This window comes from Sceloporus undulatus, chromosome 9 (assembly GCF_019175285.1).
Source record: "Sceloporus undulatus isolate JIND9_A2432 ecotype Alabama chromosome 9, SceUnd_v1.1, whole genome shotgun sequence".
Lineage (NCBI taxonomy): Eukaryota > Metazoa > Chordata > Lepidosauria > Squamata > Phrynosomatidae > Sceloporus > Sceloporus undulatus.
The window spans coordinates 704,801-729,413 of NC_056530.1; the positions used below are offsets into that span (position 1 = coordinate 704,801).

The window sequence follows — 24,613 nt, forward strand, 5'->3', positions numbered from 1 at the left end:
CAGGCAGGATTCCCTGTGACGTAGGAGCCTAGACGTCACATTCTCCTCCGGGTCCGCGCTTCTAGTCTTTACCCATCCTCCCCTTCTCTCTCTCAATCTCAAAGTGGGGCGGGGCTTAATTCCCAAACTCCTCCCTTCCCTTTTCCCCCCCTCTCTCTACATCGTCCAATAAAAACGCTCAGAACGTTGAACGCTGCGTCAGGATTGGTCGAGACGGCCCGACCAATGGGGACGCGGCTCCGTCTTGGGGGCGTAGCTGTATAAAAGGCGGGTGCGCAGGCGGCGCCGTCCGCAGAGCCCAGGCGTCGCTGGTGGGGTCGGAGGGGGGAAGCAAAAGGGGCTGAGGCACTTGAGGCGAGGAAGAAGTGGACGACGACGCTGCCCCCCTCCTTCCTTCCTTCTAGAATCTTCCATTGGCTCGTTTTATTATATATACAGATTGTTTCTCCTCAGCGCCTCCATTTTGTTTCTTTGAGCATATCTGTCTATCTTTTGCGGAGGTTTAGCTCAGGATGCGGGCTGCGACGGGGCCTTCCTCTTCGTCCTCCGCCTCAGGCTCCGGGAAAAAGAAGCAGCAGCAACCGCAGCAGCAGCAACCAGGGACGCCGCCCAGCAGCAGCATCAGTACCGCCGCCGCCGTGGAAGGCCGCTTCAGCGTCCTGAGCTGGGAGCAGGTGCAGCGGCTGGAGCACATCCTCGAGGAGGCCGTCCCCATCCACGGCCGGGGGAACTTCCCCACTCTGGCCGTGCGCCCCACCAGGATCGTCCAGGTGCGTCCCGAGAAGGAAGCCAAGGAGGGGAGGAGGAGGAGGTCTTACTCATAGGGAGACGTTGGGGAGCAGCTGCCCGTAGGGAAAGGGTACTTGCCCATAGGGTAACCACTCTTGCCCTTAGAGGATCGTTGGAGACTATTGGCCCATAGAGAATCACTAGGGAAGACTTGCCCATAGGGAAAGCTACTTGCCCATAGGGAAGTTACTCTTGTCCATAGAGAGACATTGGAGAACATTTGCCCATAGAGAATCATTAGAGGGGAATGCTTGCCCATAGAGAGTCACTAGAGAACGCTTGCCCATAGAGAAGCCATTCTTGCTCATAGAGAAACAAATCTTGCCCATAGGGAAAGCTACTTGCCCAGAGAGAAACAGCAAAGAAGAGTTGCCCATAGGGAATCATTGTGGAATGCTTGCCCATAGAGAGTCACTAGAGAACGCTTGCCCATAGGGAAACATTGGAGGTTACTTGCCCATAGAGAACCATTAGAGAATACTTGCCCATAGGGAAAGTTATTTGCCCATAGAGAAACTATTCTTGCCCATAGGGAAACATTGGAGGCTATTTGCCCATAGGGAAAAGCTACTTGCCCATAGGGAAATCACTCTTGTCCATAGAGAGACATTAGAGAACATTTGCCCATAGAGAATCATTAGAGAATACTTGCCCATAGTGTAACCACTAGAGGATCGTTGGAGACTATTGGCCCATAGAGAATCACTAGGGAAGACTTGCCCATAGGGAAAGCCACTTGCCCAGAGAGAAACAGTGGAGAAGAGTTGCCCATAGGGAATCATTGGGGGATGCTTGCCCAGAGAGAGTCAATAGAGAATGCTTGCTCATAAAGAAGCCATTCTTGTTCATAGAGAAATAAATCTTGCCCATAGGGAAACATTGGAGGCTATTTGCCATAGGGAAAGTTACTTGCCCATAAAGAACCATTGGGGGATATTGGACCATAGGGAAACACTGGGGAATAGTTGCCCATAGGGACCCACTAGAGGATACTTGCCCATAGGGAAAGTTACTTGCCCATAGAGAAACTAGTCTTACCCATAGGCAAACATTGCAGGCTATTTGCCCATAGAGAAACTATACTTGCCCATAAAGAATCATTGAGGGATATTTGACCATAGGGGAACCATGCTTCCCTGTAGAGACACACTGGAGAATACAGTACTTGCGCATAAGGAAACCATACTTGTCCATAGAGGAGCATTGGAGAATACAGTATTTGCCCATAGAGAATCACTAGAAAATGCTTGCCCATAGGGAAATCATACTTGCCTATAGAGAAACATTGGAGACTACTTGCAAGTATAGTTTCCCTATGGGAAACAGTGCTTGCCCATGGGGAAGTAAGTAGTATTGTATGCCTTAAAGTCATTCCTTACTTACAGCAACCCTGTCACAGGGTTTCCTTAGCAAGTATGTTGAGATTAGGATTGCCATGGCCACCCTCTGAGGCTGAGAGAGTGTGACTTGGTGTTATTGTATGCCTTCAGGTTGTTTCTGACTTACGGCGACCTTGTCACGGGGTTTTCTTGGCAAAGTTTCTTCCGAAGGGGTTTGCCATGGCCATTCTCCGAGGCTGAGCGAGTGTGACTTGCCAGAGGCCAAAAGGGGAATGTAGGGCATGTGCCTTACATGCAGAAGGTCTCTCAACCGAATAACAAAAGAAAGACTAGCTAGGAAAGTCAGGCACTTGTGAATATTTATTTGACAATAACTCAGAAACTTATTAAACCGTAAATTGCACATATTTAGTACAACAATACACCGGGGTCACCAGGAAATTCTGGGATAGAGCTGCCATAGCTTTGGCATGACTCGAAGGCACACAGCAGCAAGAGAGAGCTTTCTCTCGGTGTGGGATTCAAAGGTTTAAAAATCTTGTTTTTAAAAAGTTCAAAAATTAAACCACAATTCTATTAAAAACACATGGACTAAAAGAGTTTAAAATACAAGTAAAGCATAATTGAGAACTGTTTATGTGGGGTTTACTTCAGTGTAAAGATATTTCAAAGCAGACTGTGAAGCAAATATGACTGTTGGGACCAGGACATTGAGAGACCAAGATTAGAATACCGTGTGGCTGTGGAAACCTACTGGGTGACCTTTGGAAAGTCACACTCTCTCAACCTGAGAGGGAGGCAAAAGCAACACACACACCCTTTGGCTTAGGGTCACCATATGTCAGAAATGATTTGGAGGCACACAACAACAAACTATGTCAGTAGTCATCAATGTAGATATTTATAGCCTGTTTTACCCCTGTAGCAGGAATACAGTCACCATAAATAGCTTACAATAGTGTATGCAGCTAAATATGTAATAGGACACATTCTTAAAAAGAACAATAGTGAAATATCACTTACTTTTGAATAAGCATACTTAAGATGCGGCTAAACAATTCGCCAAGCTTGTTACATGTGATGAAACCTCTCTAGCGGAGAATCCTTCAAAATCAACCTGATCTTTAAATCGTATTTATTCACATGTAATCCCCATCCAGTTCAGTGGGTCATACTCCCAAGTAAGTGTGCCTGAGGTTGTAGCATTAGATAATCCATGTAGCTGCCAACTGTCATTAGCCTTGTGCAGACTCTGTAGCTTTTATAAGATGTTAACAAGCTTGGCTCATTCTGAAATAGAAAAACATGGAATAATGCACGTAAAGTGCCAGTCTTCTTGGTATCTTTTGTAGGTTGGTTAATCCTATTGATACTGTGAAGAACTCTCTCTAACCCATGCTTGCTCAAAAATGAGTGACTTTAACTGAAGCACCAAGTTGCAATCTGCTTAACTGTCATGTGTCTTTCTCCACCCCCCACCCCCCAAAAAAAGCTTGGGACATGTAATACTAGTAGTAATACTTAACCTTTCTATGATGTGTTCTGAGAATGTAAAGCTTTCTTCAACTCTCTTGATAATCTCCTTCCCAATCCCTTGTTAAATTAGGTAAACATTAAACCCATCTTTCCGATAGGCGGTGAAGTTTTATATTGAGGACAAACTCTGAAGGTAGGTCTTCCTAGTAAAGAGCTACAAGAGTGAGTTGTAGTTTTAAAAGAAGGAATCTTTTGCTTTCTTGGAGCACACTTATAAAAGTTAAACGTGCAATTAGTGTTCACAATAATCTAGCAAGGTAGGCTAAGGCTTCTATATTTGAATGGTGGGGCAGAAATAATAGGCTACTGATATTTTGCATTGTATCAGTGGCCTAGTTTCTAAATTTGTTCAGTTCATCTTTATTATCTTTATAAACCAGCACCAGCATAGACCAGTTTAATTAGATTGGGATAGAGGAAAAAATTCCAGCTAGTTTGAAGGCACATATACACATATACTCCAAAACTAGCTGGAATCCCCCCCATCCCAATAGTTACCTGTTAATTTACAGCAACCCCATGAACTTCATAGGGTTTTCTTAGGCAAAGAATACTCAGAGGTGCTTATACCAGTTCCTTCTTCTGACATATAGCCTATGGAGGACAGTGTATCACGGAGGCAAGCCTCATTTCTAGGTGCCTCTGTTGATTAGGGATACACCTAGCCCTAAAAAGAAAATGGATTGAGGAGCTCAGGGAGCAGTATTGCTCCCATGGGTAATATTGCTATTGTTACAGCAAATATTAATATTAGGCTTGTGACACCATACTACTCCATACTTTTGTGGTCTCTTTGAAGCAGACATAAAGGCTTAGGCAGTAACAAATCTGTATTGAAAGACTCTCAACTCAGGGTCGTAAGGAAGGGGTTCTGCCTGGTGTTGAGACTTTTCCAGCTTCAGGGTAGCACTGATCCCTGGATTATCATCCCCCCCCCTTAGCCTGTACTTGAAGTTGGAAGATGGGTTGCTGTGCAGATGAAGTTTGTGGGTTATGTTCCTGGTAGGACTGCACCTGTAATAGCCATCTGGATGTAAATCGTTGCTGGGAGAAGAGAGTTCAAAAGAGAGCAGTCTGGAAGGGATTTCTCCCCCCCATTCTTGACGCACACTGCTTAGGGTTAGAGCACCAGTGAGCAACTGCAGCCTGCCTGATGTGTTTGCCTACAACTCTTGCCAGCCTTATCCAGCAAAATAATTGGTCAGGGATTATGGGAGCTGCAGCCCCAGAACATATGGCCAGCAGTAGTTGCCCAATATGGATTAGAGCAGTGCTTCTCAAAGTGATGGCCCATGAACTAATGCTGGTCCACAAGCTGTCAGCTCCCAGTTCTCTGAAAGATTCCAGGAAAGAAAGAAACGATAGTAGTCAATGGGGACACATACAGTGCTGGTGCCTGGTCTCCCACATCTCTAGCATGAGGAAACAGTGGATCAGAGTGATAATGCCTCCTTTGATCCTAATATAGAAAAAGGCTTCAAACCTCTTAGCCAAGTTTCTCTCTTATGCTTTGTATTCATTTGAGAGATGGCTAGCCATGCCCACATATTATGTTTGCGTGCCCTATTTAGGAGGCAGCCCTGACCTAGAAAGAGCAGCATTTAGGACAACTGGATTCAAGTGTATGGAAGTTTCACGATGGGATTTTGCCGAAGCAACCTTTTGATTGTGAACAAAAGCATTCAGACAGATTGAACAGATAGGACTGCAGGTTGGGGGAGAGGTGGAGATCCTTGCTTCCTAGCCACTTCTGTATGTTCCACTATGTCATGTATTTGAGAGCATGTACTACCTGGGCTGAGTTGTGGTAGGAGGGACTCTCTTAAGATGTAAGGGGAGCATGCCAAAATAAAGCACATTAGGAACAGCACAGGTACTGATGTGGGAGAAGAAATCGTTCTTTGAGCAGAACAGCTGTATAAAATAGAACTGCAGTCCAGGTCCATCAAACTAGTGTAAGGGTAAGAATGCTGTGTCCCTCTATCAGTGTTCCCATGTGTAGTAGTTTGCCAGCATCTGGAGGGCTGTTGCTTCTCCACCTTTGAAAAAGTTCATGGAATCTCAAAATACTGATAGCAGGGCAGTTGTAAAGAAGGTTGATGGAAATGGTGGATAGGAATGTGATGCTGGATGTGACACAGTAGCAGGTGGAAGTGTTCCATTCAAGGCTGAGGTGTGTGCGCTTCCTGCCTGGAAAAAAGTTTGCAATATTGCTATAGTGAGGGAGGTTCTTGAGTTTATGGATGGACTGCTATTCCAGGCATGGCGTATGATGTGCATATTTGTTAGCATGCCTACTTCACAGGGCAGTAGTGTTTTGGCAGACTTTCAGTAAGAATGTTTGGCATGATAGGGTTAAAATCTGGCTTTCTTATACCAAGTGAGATGTAAAGCTACATTTCATGGAACAACATAGCAAGGCTTCCAAGAACTGAAACTATAGGGTTATAAACTGGCAGAGCTCTCTCTTAAACCAAGCTGTGTTTGAATAGTGATGGCCTTTAAGAGAGAAAAAAACTAATAATGTACAAGGTATTTGGCATCTACTAAGGGTGTTTCCTTTTTCTGGAGCAGGCCTATGTTCAGCCTCCCATAAATAAAGCATGATTCATGCTGAATTAAAAATAGTGGACATCAGTGCTCCCATATGTAGCACATTAGTGTAGTACAACATGGGCCTGCTTCCTTTACCAGGGAGGCAAGAGTCCTTTTCATAATTTCGACATACTTGATGTGTTTTGTTTTCTCAGGATCCTGAATTTCTTGCAACGTTTCCGTGTGTCATTGAACATTGCACCCAGTTTCCTATTACAGTACTTTAGCATACCTGCAGCAAAGGTGCAAGTGGACAGTGCAGTCCCATGTCAGCCATAACAATCTTGAGCTAAAAGTTTTCAGTCAGCCCAGGCACCATGCAAGAAATATCAAGGCAGAGTCCAGTACCCACTTTGATCAATCTAGTCCACTGTGACTGTTTTTTTAAAAAGGCAGATCTTAGTTCTTGCATATTAATGAACAAGGGCACTGTATTGTGGGATATATGATGGAACGAGTGCAAAGAATCCATGGAGGTTAAGATCCTGTTAGTGGCTGCTTCCCATAGCAAAGGAGAGCGGGTGGCATCAGGTGGGCCTATGACTCTCAGTTTTCTTCTGCATATCAGTTGTCCAGAAACATTTAACTTCTTGGAAAAGTCTCAAGGGCAATACAGTGGGTTGGAGCAAGCCAGGTAGTTCTTGATCAGTTCTGTCCTTCTTGTGCACCAGGCAAGTTAAGTCCCACTTGGCTGATCCACACCTGAAGTCTGGTGCCATAAGTAAAAGTCAGCAGTCAGGACAAACCATGTAAAGACAGAACAGGAAAATACTAGAATGCAACAGTAGCAGTGGCACAGTTGGGATTATCACTCAGGTCAGCTACTTTGTGCAGACTTCAGCCACCTTGAGAGGCCAGGATGAACTAGACTGACCAAAGCAGGTCAAGTCAGATATTGGACTCTGCCCTGATGATTTTGCATGGTGCATGGGCCTTTACTTGGCACTCTGTTGTCAGCTTATATGGAGCTTGGAATCTTCTAGCAGAAAATAAAACTGCTGAGGTAATGATATCTGGTCTCTTGGCCCTGGCTGTGTGCCATCAGGGCTCAGGATTCTCTAGCTGAACTTGGAAGTGAAAAAGGTAGTTACAGCTTTGGAACAAGAATGGAGAAAGCTGAGCAAGGTTCCTAGTCCCTGTGACTGGAACGTGTGGCTGGATGAGTGATGTTTTATAGTGCTTTATTGAGGCGCTGTTTACTCTGGATTCTAAAGATTTATTTTGTTGATAAATATCAGTAAGTCTGCTGTGCAAAGAAATTGAGACAGAGGTAGGTCTGCAGAATCACAGCCTGCTCTGAGGTTTTCACATGGGGTTATTACAACAGCTTTTTTAATCAGGTTATGCTGAAGTAATAGTGACTTGCCCAAGGCCAGATGTATACTTGATCACACGACTGTAGCCTGCTTCACTTGAAGATGCGAGATGTGTTCAAGAATTGACCTACAGAGACTGGGAGGAATGAAAGGTGAGGTGAGACACTGATTGTTGATGGTAATCAGGTATGGAGATGGCAATAAAGAAAGTGAAGCACATGTCAAATAGCCAGAGCCTTCTTACACTTACATTCACAAGTTTGGCATTAAAGGCTATTCTCTTTTGATACACTGTGGATGGCACATGGGACTAAATGCAGTAGACTAAGAGCTTTCAGCTTTGTAACAGTGTCCAGCATAGGCATCACTTGGTGGCATGTGTTTGCTCCTATTCTGTTCCTGCATGGTTAGTGAGAGATTGAAGTCACATACTCTCAGCTTCAGGGGAAGGCAGTGGCAAACCTCTTCTGAACGAATCTTGTCAAGAAACCCCCATGATAGGTCTGCTTTAGGGACACCATAAATTAGAAATTATTTAAAGGCACACAACAACAAGCATGAAGGCAAACTCTACTTTTTAACCATCAAGATAGATTTTTAATATTTTTATTGGAACTTGATGTCCCTGGTGCATGGGCAAAATAGTAGACTGAGCTGTAGCTTAGCTGGGGACAACATGGAACATTTAATTGTATAACCACTGTTCAAATGACCCTTAACGCTGACTTTCAAAGCCATTTATAACCTTAATACTTCTGTCAGATTCAGCTGTTGCTTAGAGATGTCTGTCAACACAACAGATCACTGAATAAAAATTAAAAATTCAATTTTTACCTTTATTTTTATAAAAGTGCACAGAGACACATGGGACAGCAAGACTGCTGTGGGAATCTATATCCTGCAGTTTTAGACATACAGTTTTAGCTTCCACATTTGGTTGTATTTTGCATGTGTTGTTAAACAGAAGACAGTTGGGAATACAAGGGCAAGACCTTGCACAAGTATTATATTTTCTCCTACAACTGTTCTCCAGTATTTCTATTAAGTTTTCCATTGTTACCTGACACTTGAAGGTTCTTCATCTTCAGCCATTTGATTTTCTTAACAACCTGCCCCCCTGATATAGGATAGATTGAAAGTGACCAGGCCAGGGTCATCCTGCAAGCTCTCTGGCAAAGTGAGGATTTGAGCCCAGATCATCTTTAGTCCAACATTCTGGCAAATCTCTTATGCGTTATATTTCTTTCTCCGTACAAAAGCTGCTTCAATTTGGGTATAGAGGACATCATTTGGTTCTACTATGTTTGTACAGTGTTAGTTGTCTGTACAGCATAGTAGTGATACTATACTTCACAATTATACATCTGTGTAGGAAACTGGGGCACTAGAATTTCAAAGCCACAAAAGCTTTGATGCTTGTTCTGATGCTCATTGACTCCCTCCTGTAAGAAACTGGCTAACACTGAAGGCTGCTTCCAGTACAGTCCCATTTGCCCTAAAATAGCCTACTCGGCTGTGTGTCATCACCACCACAAATTACTAGGGATTTGTTTGTCCAAAAAGTATCAACAGTGTGCTTAGTAGGCACTAACGCTGTGCCAGTAAGCTGCTTGCATATTCATTTTGTATGGGAGGTGGCTTCATTCCTCTGCAGTGACTCACTAATATGAAATAAGGCACATTGGGTTTTAATTTTAAAGAAGTATTGTAACAGTAAATGGACTGTCCTTCACAATAGCACTTGCTAGAAGATGAAGGTCTTCCTGAAATGCATCCCTCTGTTCGCATAATATAATTACTGTGAATTATGTTTGTGTTTCAAGTTCCATAGTAAATGTACTATAGAAGTTGGGGTGAGTGGCACTAAACACAACGCTGCTGAGCCATATGTACTTCAGCTGAAAAATCTGGGTTGAAGTAAAATCTATACTTAAGTGGGAAGAATACTGAAACAATGTGTAAAACACACATAAGGAGATCAGTACATAGACATATGTGGCTCTTACTCAGAATAGCCTCTATGCAAATTATGATCTTCATGCTTGGGTTAATTCGTTGCCTGTTTGGGCCTTCAAAATTTCAGGAGAATATGAAAAAAAAATAGTGGTTTTGAATGGGGAGGGGGCAGTTACGGTATCGTACTTCATCATTGAAACTGAGTATTACAGATGTGAGAACTGCAGATGTGAGCAGCCATTAGCAAATTCAAGGAATTTAGAATAGGAGGTACCGAGTTATGGTATAATACTTCACCACTGAAACTGAGTATTACAGATGTGAGAACTCCAGATGTGAGAAGCCATTCGCATCTTCAGTTCTTCAAAGAATTAAAAATAGGGGGAACCCAGTTATGGTATAATACTTCACCACTGAAACAGAGTATAACAGATGTGAGAACTCCAGATGTGAGCAGCCGTTAGCATTTTAAATTCTTCAAAGCAAAAGTTCACAGCACTCTCTTAACTGCCAGACTCTAGCAGGCCTTATCCAGATATCTAGCTCCAAATGAGCAGACAGAGCAGACCTGTCAAATGTCATGCTGGAATGGCTTGCTGAGCTTTTCAGTATAGTCCACTGGGGTGGGTAAAATGTTAAAAGCCTTCCAGTTATTCTTGGATGCAACCAGACAGCTTAGGCTCTACGCCATAGATAGCGGTGAGGATTGCTGGGAGCTGGAGCCCAACAACTGGAGGGCCATAGCCTGTGCACAGCTGACCTAGATTTCCCAAACAATAAGTGAATCTTGCTCAGGAATTAATGCCTTTATTAGGACAAGGATGGCTAACTATAGGAGGATGTCTTGTGCTGTTGTTCCCTCTCAATTATTTGCACAAATGTCAAGTGTGGGGACTACTGAAATGTTGCATTGGCAGATGGTGGCTGTTGTAGCGGGAGTTGGAATGAACAGTGTTGAATAGAGAAGATGGGAAGTGTAGCCTTCAGTTGCAGCTGGACATATTCCTGCAGATATTTAAGATGCCTTGGTGGTGTGGGCACTCAAAATGGAAGTACAGAGCATTGGGATGGACCCGTTGTGAACTACCACAGTGAAGGAGATTACAGTGAGAGATGCCCACACTGGTCAACTCTGATTATATATGAGCTGCCTCAGTATCTCATACTGTGCATGGACTGAAAATCACCCTTTCCTATAAAGTAGGGGTTGGAAGTTGATGGAGGTTCAATCTATATAGAAGGCAAATGGTTGCTTCTTGGGGCTTGAGCAATCCTTGCACCCACCCCACCATTTGAAAACCACTGGAAATATAGCCATTGAGTTAACGAAACAATAACCAACACACATGTAAATACTAATAATTCAATGAGATTGATTCAGATGGGATTAATTAGCAGGTGGATTTAAGCCATTGTTTATGGATATGGGTTCACATACAAGAAGCAAGAATTTCGTAAACCACAGCGTACTTTAGAGTTATGTGTACTTTTGCCACATTGTGGTACACAATACGTTAATCTGTTGATTAGCTAGAAAGGAAACTGCAAACTTAAGTAGTTCAAGATTACCTTGGGCCACTACTCAGTCCAGAGTAACTTCCTTCAGGTAGGATAACAGTTTTGTAAGTCTGGTTAGCCAATATGGTAAAACACAGTAGAGGTGGGAGGTTCTTAGGCTATCACCACTCTTTGACTTCCCTTTTAAGATGTTTGCAGTGCACAAGGATATACGGAAATCTCCCAGAGTATATATTCACTTTTTAACAGGAGGAACTTACAAGTATTTGTAAGTACAAGATGGACTCACCAATGCCAAGCATAGAGGGCTATAAAAAGGACTCCATTGTCTGTTCCATAATGAGGCCATCCAATTAAAAAAAAATCTGCCTGGGTGTCTTGTTTAGTCTTCAGGAATGCTGTGTAACTTTAAAGGGCAGGTGTTCATAAAAAGACACTAATGCGTTTCTTCCTATACTTGAAAAACCATAGTAGCATACTTAATGGCTTACAGCAATTTTCTGTAAACAAATGCACATGATTCTGAGCAGATGAACATGACTCAGTCCTAAATGCAGAAGTTGTCAGTCTTCTTAAGCAAGTAACCTAAAAAGGCAGTCACTTCTGTAAGACTTTGTGTGTTCCTCCAAACCAAAAGAAGTAAAGAACGCCAGATGTTCAAGCAATAGAGCTACTGTGCTGCACTTCTTGGGTGTGTAGATGGCACACAACTGTTCTGCAAAAGAAGAACAAGTAACCTTATGTTATAAGCTTTGTTCTGCCAATAACTTACCTAATTTGCTAGTAGATTTATAGTAGCTGTCTGGCAGGCACAATCAACAGACAAACCTTTCTTTATCATTACATTGAATGAGTTATGGCTGGATTTCTGTTTGTTTGGCTCTGAAAGGCATATCATAGTTTTCAGTAGTCAACCATACTCACCCAAAATCCTAATTACTTCACCTTACAAAGAAATGGGAATGTTTTTACCAATGTACCTAAGTCTTTGCAAAATGAAATTGCCCCCCTTCCCATGTGTCCACTATATTCTGTAGGCTTGACATGACTACGGTATGCTCATAGGCTACATTTTGTTGTTTGGCTTATGATCTTTGTTGGTTTTGATAAACACATATCCTTTCTTTGTATGAATGCCTATCATGGAGAATACATCTCTACCTTTACTCTGTGGTTTTTAGCCTATGCTTCTCCAGATGCTTTGGATTTTAGCTCCCAGAAGCTCTGATCAACATGGCCAGTGGTCAGGTATTCTGTCATCTTATCGTGTCCCATGAATTTCATAGGGTTTTCTTAGTCAAGGAGTACTCAGAGGTGGTTTTGCCAGTTTCTTCCTCTGAAATATGGCTGTTGGTATCTGGAATTTGTTGACGTTCAAGAGCAGGAAATAAATACTCTAAGTACTAACCAGGGCTGACCCGGCTTAGCTTTCAAAATCAGACAAACTGGTGTCCTCATGATATTTAGGGCCCTTTTATGTGGCTTAGCTGATTAGTACAAGGTTCTCACTCCCTAATTGTACTCAAACTGAAATGGGGAACTGCATCTGTTTTCCTCATACGTCTACTGAAGTTATGGTAAGTATTCTGGGAAATGTCACTAACAGCCTGGAGGTTGTCCCTATGGCATATTGTGGCCTACATTGTTTCAAGCTACCTTAATTCCTACTACAGTGGTACCCCGGGATACGAAAGCACCGTGTTACGAAATTTCCGGGATACGAAAAAATTCCATAGGAAAAAACTGTTCCGGGTTACGTTTTTTTTTTTCGGCTTACGAAAAAATTTTTTGGTGCTTTTCGGCGCTTTTTCGCACGAAATCGCGGCTTCCAGCGCTAGCGCCTATGGCTTTTTCGGGTTGCGAAAGATTTCGGGTTACAAAGGGCACCGCGGAACGAATTAATTTCGTAACCCGGGGTACCACTGTAGTAGCTTGTAAGATGTAGCTAATTATTGTACAAGCTTTTCAGTTTGACCAGCATGCTACTCCAATGCAAGCCCCTACAGTTGGGAAGCCTGGATTTTTGGCAAGAGCACCAGGAAAAGATTACCTCTTGTATTTTAAACCTTGTATCAAATATTATTTTGTTTTGCGGTTTCCTCCTTCAACTCTTCATGCCATTCTGCGCTTCCAAGAAAAGTTCTCGGAAGTGTCTGGGCAAAGGATGAAGGGAGCAGAAGGGGAGCCAGTGACTTGTGCTGCTTTAGGGTAGAAATAGGAACAGATCTCCCGTTTTCATCATGAAAGGTTTGAAGTCCCATTAGTAAGCCTACTGCTGTTAGAACCGAGGAATGAAGTGCACTGAGTATGATGTCAGCTCATCAGTGACTGGATTTTCTGCAGCATTTTTTAAAGGCAAACAACAGCTGATTGTCTTTGTTGGATAACCCTTTGGCCTAAATCTAGTTGCTAGTTCCAGCTTTTGCAGAGTCAGTGATTCAGTGGGCTTACATAAGCGACTTACCATTCAGCAAGTGATTCAGTGGGTCTGCTTTACTTGGGATTGACAATTAGGTTGAGCTCTTTTTCCTCTTATCAGTTGTCAGTTAAATTACTGTCCCAGGCATGCTATTGGCCCCTTAAGTGTAAAAGCATATGAGTTTCTGTATAAGGCAGCTGTGAGGAGGTGTTGATGTGTAGCTAAATTATTCTCCTGTGCTGCTTCTAAATGGGTTCTAAATTAGATATGGACAGCTTCTATTCTTGAGTAGCCTCATTGTAGCTGGGGCCACAGAACCGATGGATGTATTATTGCCAAGATTTGGTGATTATCCCCATATTTGGTGCATCAGTGCTACATAGTGCAGAAGGATGCTAAAGTGTCTCCCTGTATCATAGAGCTCTGTGAAACCTTTAGGAGAGAGCATCTGGTTCACATCTGAAGCAACAGGAAAGAAGGGTAGGGAGGTGCTATGATCTTGGTAGTGCAGATAGTGTTTGCAGGTGATGCCACTCATTTTTGCAGTGGGGGGGGGTGCTTATGATCCACCTCCTGCTCTAAAATACTAAGAACACAAGTCACCTGTTCAATCACCCCAACCAGATGCTTGTTCAGGCCCTTAAGGAATTGTCTTCTGTTTTTCCTAGCTCTCAGTGCTTAAAGTTGTCTACCTCTTCTTGTGTTGCAGGTGGTACGTAGCCGTCTGGAAAAGCAGGGCATCACAGTCCACAATGTGAGGTTGAATGGCTCAGCAGCTAGTCACGTGCTGCATCAGGACAGTGGTTTGGGCTATAAAGATCTTGATCTCATCTTCTGTGTAGACCTAAAACGTGAGGATGTCTTCCAGCTGGTTAAAGATGTCGTGATGGACTGTCTATTGGACTTCCTCCCGGAAGGAGTAAACAAAGATAAGATCACTCCCATGACTCTGAAGGAGGCCTACGTGCAGAAACTAGTGAAAGTGTGCAATGAAACAGATCGCTGGAGCCTTATATCACTGTCAAACAACAGCGGGAAGAATGTGGAACTCAAATTTGTAGACTCTCTCCGAAGGCAGTTTGAGTTCAGCGTAGACTCTTTCCAGATAATATTGGACTCACTGTTGCTTTTTGGAGAGTGTTCAGAAAATCCCATGTCTGCAAACTTCCACCCAACTGTCACGGGGGAAAGCATGTATGGGGACTTTGAGGAGGCGATGGACCACCTGAGGAATCGGATCATTGCCACTAGGAATCCAGAGGAAATCAGAGGCGGTGGGCTTCTCAAGTACTGCAACCTTCTTGTGAGGGGATTTAAACCCAAGTCTGAAGTTGACATGAAGGCACTACAGAGATACATGTGTTCCAGGTTTTTTATAGACTTTCCTGACATAGGGGAACAGCAGAGGAAGCTAGAGTCTTACCTCCAGAGCCACTTTGTTGGAATGGAGAGTAAAAGGTATGATTGCCTGATGACCCTGCACAGAGTGGTGAATGAAAGTACAGTGTGCCTGATGGGACATGAAAGGAGGCAGACGCTAAACCTCATTGCCATGTTGGCTTTGAGGGTCCTGGCTGAGCAGAACATAATCCCAACGGTCACAAATGTGACCTGCTATTATCAGCCAGCACCATATGTCAGTGAAGTCAATGTCAACTACTATGTAACCCACATGCAGCCTCTCCTGCCTTGCAGTCACTCCTACCCAACTTGGCTCCCTTGCAACTGAGCACTGAAGTGGTGCCAGTCCTTGTCCTGTGGGGAGCAGAGGTTGTGGGCTCTGAAGAAAAAAATGGTCCTCTTGCTCCTGCATTGAAACTAAGTCTGCTGTATATCGTGGGGCAATTGTGCAGTGTTATGAGTAGTTATCAGAAATGTTTACAATAAAAAAAAGCTTGAGTTATGTATGGGGTGGGTGGATAGGATTAGGTTTAAAGGTAGAGCTGCACTACCTGAAATGCGAGCTGATTTTTTTCTCTCTTTAGTACAAGAAGCATGAACGGTTGTGCAGACTCAGTTTCAGAAGATACGCCAAAGTGGCTGATTCCTTTTAAGGGACCAAAGAAATCCTATTCAAGTGCCTGTTAAACCTTTAATTTTTTTTTCTGTAGGGAAAGAATTCCTTATTAGTAGTTTAATTGGGGATGTCTACAATTAATTTTGGGGTTTAGGGTCACTGAATCATTTCTGTCAAGGGAAAATGACATGGGCAGGGGTTTGCAAGAGCAGCCTCTGCACCATGGTTTGCTATCTGATGGACCAGCAGTACTGATTAATAGAGCAGAGCCAGGAAAAAAAGTGGGCCGGATTCATACTAGAGTTTGGAGAAGTTATTCATTTGGACTACAACTCTTAGAATTCACCAAGACCATCATTGGCTCTTGGTCATGTTTGCTTAGGGAATCTGGGAGTTGTAGTAAAAAAAAACAAAACTTTCCCAAGCTGTGTTCTTAATAGTAGAGATGTTTTGACAAGAATGATGTTGTACCTTATCATGAGAAAGAAGCAACAGGGACCTGTCCCCAAATGTGCAGTGCCAAAAATCTGAGTGGTGAGTTTATGAAGAAAAGGATTTGCATCGGTATACCCTTTTGTTTGGGAGGAGGCAATAGGGAGTGGTCTCTCGAAGATGAAAAGTTGTCTACCAACTACTAGCAGGCTAAAATGAACTGGACCTGAAGCACAATCAGATGTGGGCAGACCAATATACATTATTAGGAGCAGCTTTGGATCTGAGACTACAAGAATCCCAGGCTTCTTAAGGAAAGCAGTTGCAGACTCCCTTGCATGAGAGTGCGCATCTGTTCTTATTGGCTGCCTATGTCCACCTGCTCTTCTCCATGTCAGAGAAAGATAGCATTTTATATCCTAGCAATGGGCCTCTTTTTAAATGACGTGCCCTGAAGTTTGGTTCTTCCTGCAGTGGGAGAGAGCTGTTGAAAGCCAGATTTCTGTGTCCAGGAGACTTCTGTGTCCAGGAGACTCTTGGTGTCTTGTACAAATACATGAGCTTTTGAAGCAACTACTTATACAGCACAATACTCCCTTTTTCTTTTTCCTGACGTTTTGGATTGCATAGCAATTCTTTGTGCAATGTGTCAGTTCAGGTTAGTACTTTATGCTTTTTTAGAAAGATGAGGCAGTGAACACTGTGGCTTTTGGGCAGGCCTGCTCTGGAAGGGCTATATGAAGATGGCTTCATGGTTGTATCCTTGAAGGTCAACATACTTATCTTGTTTCTTTGCAATAAAGATGTACCGTATTGGGGCAGGCTGAAAAAAAAAATTGAAATAAACTATCATACTTGGAATGTGTCTAGGTAAAATTCTGCCTCTTCCTGGGGAATATGAGTTGAATTGGTACGGCCAAACCCACATTGCATCTTCTGCCATACTGACAAATATCTGCTTCTCCTTTGCCCACTTTCACAACTCTTACAAGCTGCAAAGGGGCAACTGTCCACTTTTAGAGATGTCTAATACAATGTAAGCAGGGAGTTCTCATTCTGCAGATACTTCCTTTGTACATCATTGAATTCTTCCATGTTCCAAGATAGATGTGGCCACATTGTCTGATGTGAAGGAGCTGTAGTTAAGATTTCCTTTTTCCACACCAAGAAAAGGTTGTTTCTACACTGTCACCTATAGCAGCCCCTCAGTGTTTCACATTTAAAAAGACAGAACTGGGTTTTCACTAAAATAGCACAGCTGACTAGCAGCATTTTTGACTGAATTATGGCTGAGGAAACATAAATAATAGAACTGCCTCTTTAAAATGATAAATATGTGTTTTAAACAAATCCTTCCTTATAACCAAGGGCTTGCTGGAGGAATTCTTTAAAAATGCACTTTTGTGGCATGAGAGGGGTGTGTGTTTGTTTGTGTGGTGAAACTCTTACAAATGGAGGCTGCATCAGACATATGCTGTGATCATGTTGTTTTTGTACGTGTGGCTATTCTGAAGCTTTGAGGAGTATGACACTTTGAATGAAACTTCCAGACTTGTGTTTGAATGTGCTCTGCAGCTATCAAAACCTGTCATGCACTAGGCCTGACATGAGACTTGCTAGATTCTTTAGAATCTGTCACCATAAATAAATACAATGTATTGAACTCTGTTGGATTCTTTTTACTTGACAACACAAGGATGACATTGTTCTGTTCTAGTTTCTCAACCACCAAACCAGTCTTCTGCCCCTCTGGCCTGTTTGACTGAGCAAAAGTTGTGCCAAGCGCAATAAATGGCTTCCAAAGGAGCCCTCTTTCCTCCCCAGTGCAAACAGTCTCCCTGAGGTACTTCAGATGAGAAGCGCCAATAGGAAGCACAGATACTCTTTATGGCCATCTCTAAAATGGTTGCCCTCTGAATGTTCTGGAATAAAACTCTGGCCTCGTGGACCATTAGTCATAGTATGTGGGAATTGAAGTCCAAGCATATCCAGTGGGTACTATGTTGGGGAAGGGTGCTTTAATGTCACCAACGGGTGATACTACAAGAGAAGAGGCAAATAAGAAACCTGAGCTTAGGCATAGGCAGAGAATGTTAATACAGTAGAGTTGAATCACTTTAGTAAAGGAATTACCTTTCTGGGTACTTATTCAGCTTTCATTTAGATCCTTTTTAATTAAGTGGGTGAGAGGGATGTAGAACAGGCATTATAGGATAATAACTGCTGTGTGTTCACACTCGTCTCTTTCACTGCTGTGGTCCACTGCTGTAATGAAAGGCTGCCCTAGCCTAGTAGTATCCGTCTAGTCTTTCAAATATGGGCTATAATTTGTGATATTCCAACCATTGGCAGTGCCTGGGTTTATGAGAGGCATTATCCTAATACATTTGGTTGGTCATGGTTACCCACTCCAGATCTAGCTTTTTTGGGGTGCCCAATTTCCTCACACATTGGTATTGTTCAGTGTCTCTTTTCCAGATGGCATTGGATTGCAACTCTCAGCAACTGATAACCCTTGACTGTGCTGTTTAGAGATGCAGTCCAACAACAAATGCACCTCTAAGAGCATAATTCATGCACAATGCCAAGGCAGGTGTTACTACTTAAATGGGAATTGCAGTGATCCTAGTTGGAGGAGTGAAGAAATTACAGTCAGCCCTCCGCATTTGCAGCTTTGACTTTTGCAAATTTGATTACTGTATTTGCAGTTTTGCTGAAAAGTGCAAATCTGCTGGAAGTTGACCATAGAGTTGTGCTGAAGAACCTAGAAGTTCCTAGAGAAAACACCTTTCTAGGCATTTGTAGATCCTCCAGCATGATTCTGGGATCAACCTCTAGCAGATGTTGACCATAGAGTTGAACTGTAGGACCTATGTGTTCTCTTAGGTAAAAAGAGTCATGGTTTTTTAAATTGTTTTCCCACATTCAGGGGGTCCTTCACCCCAAACCCCAGCAAATGTGGAGGGACCACTGTATTAGGTCTTTGATAACACCAGGCTTGGAAACCTGTATGTGACTGTGTCTGGCAAACCCATTTCCATGTGGCCCTGTCTTACTTGTCCACCAGTAACTATAGTAGTGGTCACAATAGCCCTGCTTTGGAAGGCATAAAAGCAAAACTGAAAATGGCTGCCTGCTGTGAAAATTAATTTGCTCTTTCTACATAGTATGCCTTAGTGCTACCAAGTTTTCTCTCATGCCATTCCAACAGCATGATCTCTCCAATCCCAGTCTATTGTGTTCTGCAGTTGTCTTTCTGAATCTGACCAGAGCAGCACAAAACACCTGATGTGGTTGGCTTTTTCCATTGTTGGAGCAGATCAAGCTAAACAAAAGGATGCTAGTGGAAAACACTAGTTGTGATCTGAAAGGGGTTTTTCAATGTTGAGTGTTTTATTCCCCCCCTTTTTTTTTTTTTTTTTTTTTTTTAAAAAGCACACCTAAATAAAAATTTATTTTCTCAAATGGTTTGTTTGTCATTCTTGGATAAATAGTGGCTGAAACGCTGTGGTCAAGTCTAAACTATTGAATATGGCCTCCTCAAACCTGTTGGCTGCGTATATTGGATTGCGGTTGCCATTGTTGTCAGCTAGTGTCCGTTCCTTGAGGATGGGGGAAGTTGTAGTTTCAACATGAGTGGAAATCCAACTTTTGGGGTGGGGATATGTGGACTGTTCTCAATGGCATTCTTCCTGTTGGTGTCTGTCATTAAAAATGAAAGAGAAGCAGTACAACATGGTTTGGAGGCAACCGGGCAACTCCTGAGTATTAAATAGCTGGTCCCATGCATACAGCAGAATTTATTTGTGCACAAGGGAGTTGGGGTGAGTTTCTTGGAATATCAGCCCTTCTGTTTTAAAGTTTACTGGAAAAGTATTTTGGGACCACTGGTTCACCAGCCAGCAGCCACTGATGGGGATTTGGGAGTTATATTGGAAACCTAGAGTGGTGTAATGGTTTGAGTGTTGGGCTATGACTCTGGAGACCATGATTTGAATCCCACTCAGCCACGAAAACCTACTGCATGACCATGGGCAAGTCACGTTCTGTCAGCCTCAGAGGATGGCAACGGCAAAGGCTCTCTGAAGAAACTTGCCAAGGAAACCCCATGATAGGTTCACCTTAGGGTTGCCATAACTTGGAACTGACTTGAAGGCACACACAAACACAAGTTTCAGAATAAATTTCCCATGCTCTGGCTCAGCTGTACCTCTGTAAATGAATATATGACCTTATTAAGTTCACAAAGCTGCTGCTTCACATTAAAGTTGACGTAATAAAGACTGCCTTATGAGATGGCTTCCCAAAACGATTAAAATGGCTGGCTTGCAAAAATAAGTCCCTGTTTTGCTGATGTGGCAGGGTCTATGTTCCGAAAAGATCTGGTGGTGACATCGAAGAGGGTTTCTTTGCCTTCAAAGATGCAATAGAAGCAAAACTATGCTAGGTGCAACTTCTGCCACTGTGAGGAGATGAAATTACCTGGTTAAATTCTCACCATCTCGGCAAAAAGGTTAAGTGTCACCTGCTGAAGGCCTCTTGAAATTCACCTTCCTTGTAGCTGAGAAAAAGGGTGGGATACATTCCACTTAAAGTACCTCTCAGGGTGGGGCTGAGTATTAGCCATGGCAATAGCATAGCTTCCTTTTCCCCATCAGGGTTTTCAAAAGTGCTGCTGTTGCAAGTGGGAGCAGCAGCAACAATATGGGCAGCCTGGCCTTGTTGCAGCCACCACATGCCCCAGATGTAGCAGAGGCTTGGAGGAGGAATTGCAGCCCCCAGCACTGCCACCCCCACAAAAAAATTGTGCACAGTGGCTCCATTTCTATGGGTCGGGAATAGTATGAGAAAAGCAAAAATAAAAAATCTTGGGGGAATGTTTGCTTTGCAACCCAGCCCTGTGAAGCCATTGTAGGACTGCATCCCCATAAGCAGTATTTCAGTAGGCTCAAAGTGAGTACCCCACATGTTGAATTACTTATTAGAACAAATCCCAATAAAAACCCTGGACATGCCTTGGCTGTGCTGACGCGCATAAAGCAGTACGTCTGCATTAAATAAGGCTGGGTCTCGGAGGATTGTATAATTAGTGCTCACGCGCTAAAGTCCGGAAGCGCACCAAAGCTGCCCTCCAGTGCTTAGGAATGGAGTGTGGCTTGGTGCGACCTCTGGACTCTTAGGATGCATGCATCATTTAAATAGCATACCTCCAAAGAGACCCAAAGCGCTTATTTTGGCAGTCTGTAACAGCCTCAGTTTTTTAAAACATGAGAAGCTCTACAGCGAAAATGAAGATCTGGCTTTTTCGCCATTTCAGTGTCTCTCTACTTAACTGCTGGTAAGCTGTTGTTTAAAGCACTGCTTTTAAGTGGAATTGTTAGCCTGCCATTTGTAATACTGCCATTAAAATTCATGGTGAATGTGGCTCTCCAATGCCAGACTGCAACTCCCATCACCCCTCACCCTTGACTGTTGGCTAGGTTTGATGGAGTTGCAGTCCAACAACATTGGAGACCCATTTCCCAATCCTGCATTAAAGTAGGTATTTTGTATTCATCCAAGGAATGATGTGTTCTTTGTTTCCCAATTTGCCCGTAGAATACCATTGAAGGTAATGCCTTTTCCATCACTAACAAATCTGCCCTTGTATCTAAACAAACTTTATGTAAGAGACGAAAGAAGAAACCAATTGATTTCTTAAAGACCCAGCCCTGTAAGACAAATTTTTCATGCTGACCCAATGGATATCATATACATTTCCTAGTGTACTAGCTGAAAACACAGTGATCCACATTTTTTCACACTGGTTCAAATCAGTAGGATTTGAGTTAGATATGGATGACAAAACCTGGTTCCAACACAATGCAGAAAAAGTGAATATAATGGAGATATGTTTTCTGATGTTTTTGGCAGGGACACCACAACTCAAAAGCCCACTTTCTCAGCTTCTGACCCATTGGACCCAGCCCGAACCCAGACATATTGCTCACCTCTGTGGCTCCTTGTAGGCAGCAATGGTAAGGCCCCCAATATCACACACATCCACACTGGGTCCCGTAAATGCATCGGCCAGCTCTGGTGTCTAGTTTACAATGCTTCATCAGCACTTAACAACTCTCTGGGTCAGCTTATTTCTGTGGCTCTATACACAGCTCCCTGTTTCACTATATACACTCCCTATCAGCATCATAACAAGCATGCATTGACCGGTAACTCTGAGATTGTTTTCGTCAAGAGCATTGTGGAACTGACCCCTGTGGTCCTCCCCTAAAGGATTTTTGTACTTCAGCAAAGGATGGGTTCCAAGCACATCAGTCCTGAAACGAAGAGGAGCTCTATCATCCTGATGTGCACAGTGATGCCAGGGTCTCATCCAGCACAATAGAGGCCTTCAGGAAAACAGAATAAGAGAACCCTTTTTCCTCCTGTCACTAAAGGAAGTAGCAAAGACTAATTTGGGCAGCATAGATAACCATTGTGGTGGATCTTGCAGTGCCAGGGAGCTATAAGACTAGGCCAAGCCAAGTGCCAGGGAACAAGAATTACAAATTTTCCATCTTTCAGGCTAGGGTTTGTGGACTGAGTAGATACCAGCAGGATGTGTTGGGCATGATAGCTGTGCTTCTGATTTAGGGGCAGAAATAGTACAAGACTAACATATATCCTGTCACCAACCCATTTCCCTACCCCAGTCCAGAGTATTGCGGGAACATCTAAAATAGTAGCTACGTTGGCCAACCTCCTTCCCAAACTTCTGTTTTCTTCAGACTGACTTCCAGTCCAAAGAGCTCTGTTGCAAAACAAGATGTGAGGCGCTGCAGAGCTGCTTCCGTATGGGCAACAAGGACAGCATTGTCAGCAAAAAGCAGCTCACGGACTAGATAGTTTAGAGTCTTAGTGTGGGCCCTCAGGAGGCTTAAGTTAAACAGGCTACCATCAGTACGGTAGCGTATATAAATGCCGTCTTCTTCTTTGAGATCTGCCGTAGCCCTTTGGAGCATCATGCTGAAGAAGACTGTAAATAGAGTTGGAGCGAGAACACAATCTTGTTTCACACCATTAGTTATTAGAAAGGGCCCCGAGAGAGCGTCACCATATCTGACTTGACCTTGCTGGCCTTCATGTAGCAGGATGATCATTTTGAGGAATTTGGGGGGGCATCCTAGTCGTTCCAGGATCTGCTACAGACCTTTTCTACTCACAGTGTCAAAGGCTTTGGTGAAGTCGACAAATGTTACATAGAGTCCTTTGTTCTGCTCTCTATATTTCTCTTGCAGTTGTCTAAGGGCAAATACCATGTCTGTAGTGCTCCTATTAGCTCTAAAGCCACACTGGCTTTCAGAGAGAAGTTCTTCTGCAATAGCAGGGACTAATGTGTTCAGCAGTTCTGCTGAACATTAAAATATACAGCCCATAGATCCCATGTGGGAGGGAACGCTATGAGACAGATCGCAGCTCTTTGAACAAGAGCGGGTATTGTGAGTAGACACTATTCCTTTGGCAACACAACCAAACCCAGTGCCTCCATGTCTGTTGTCGAGATGGGGTGGGGCACAGTAGTGATCAGACAACTCATTTGCGCATGGACACACACACCACACCCAGCGACCAACAACAATCCAGCTATACATTGGTGGTGGCGGTTTTATTACCACAAAAAATGTTCATTCTCAGAATATTAATACTTGGAAAGAATGTTAAAGCGACAGGGCAGCAGGTAACCTCATGAGATGCAGTCTCCTTGTAAAAATAGGCTTGCCCCAGCCAAATAACTCCCATCAGCAGAAAGATAACATCTTGTTATTTGCTTTCCCAATTTGCTGAAAGGGCTTAGTTGCTTTATTAAAGCTACTCATCTGTTTGCAGTCTTGGCAAACCATGATGACTTTTAAGGACGCACTAATCTTCATAGGAGGCCGAGGACATTGTTGTAGATTTGTAGGCGGTGGGGCTGACCCCAAAAGTCATTTCCGATTTATGGCCACTCTAAGGCAAACCTATGGCCAATTTAAGACATCACAGGGTTTTCTGGGGCTGAGAGTGTGTGGCTTATGCAAGGTCACCAATGAGCTTATAAGGCTGAGCCAGGAATTGAACCCTGATCTCTAGAGTCTGATACTCAAACACTACGCTACACAGGCTTTGACCCCCAAATTACTGTACTCCAATGACCAAGCCAGCTAGGACTTGTGGGTGTTGTAATCCAGTGCATTTGAAGGGCACTAGGTTGAGGAAGGGTGGATTATATGCTACAATTAATGTACATTTAACAACAAAACATCTTGTTGTTTTGGCTGCAATAGGCTAAGGCAGCTATCCTTTTGAAAAGCACATTTCAGGGCCACTTCTTCAGAGCGCACACGTTACTTTTTTGGGCTGCACATTCCAGAATTCCTTGTGGCCGTGCCGGCTCTGCTTTTCTTAACATCAAACATTCAGTAGCCCAGTTTCTGTCGCGATTTACCAAGTGGGCTAAGCCTTTCTAGATGGAAGTGAGAAATGTTCTTCCCAAATAGGGAGTGGTAAACAGAGGCAGCATGGTGTCATGGTTTGGAGCATTGGACTATGACTCTGAAGATCAGGATTCGATTCCCTGCTCAACCATAAAGACTCATTGGGTGTTCTTGGGCAAGTCACACACTCTCAGCCTCAGAAGATGGCAATGGCAAACCCCTCTGAAGAATGATAGGTTTGC

General features: G+C 43.3%; 1 protein-coding gene across 1 annotated transcript; it reads left to right on the top strand.

The window, feature by feature from the left end:
• Positions 1–302: 302 nt before the first annotated feature.
• Positions 303–17,586, top strand: TENT5B (terminal nucleotidyltransferase 5B). Its single transcript, XM_042439761.1, has 2 exons — positions 303–770; positions 14,179–17,586. The coding sequence occupies exons 1-2, from the start codon at positions 513–515 to the stop codon at positions 15,196–15,198; spliced, it is 1,278 nt and encodes a 425-aa protein (XP_042295695.1). The 5' UTR covers positions 303–512; the 3' UTR covers positions 15,199–17,586.
• Positions 17,587–24,613: the final 7,027 nt, after the last annotated feature.

Coding starts and splice junctions, on each gene's coding strand:
- TENT5B (XM_042439761.1), top strand. CDS start 513: ATGCGGGCTGCGACGGGGCCTTCCTCTTCGTCCTCCGCCTCAGGCTCC. Junction 771..14,178: donor GCCCCACCAGGATCGTCCAG/GTGCGTCCCGAG, acceptor CTTGTGTTGCAG/GTGGTACGTAGCCGTCTGGA.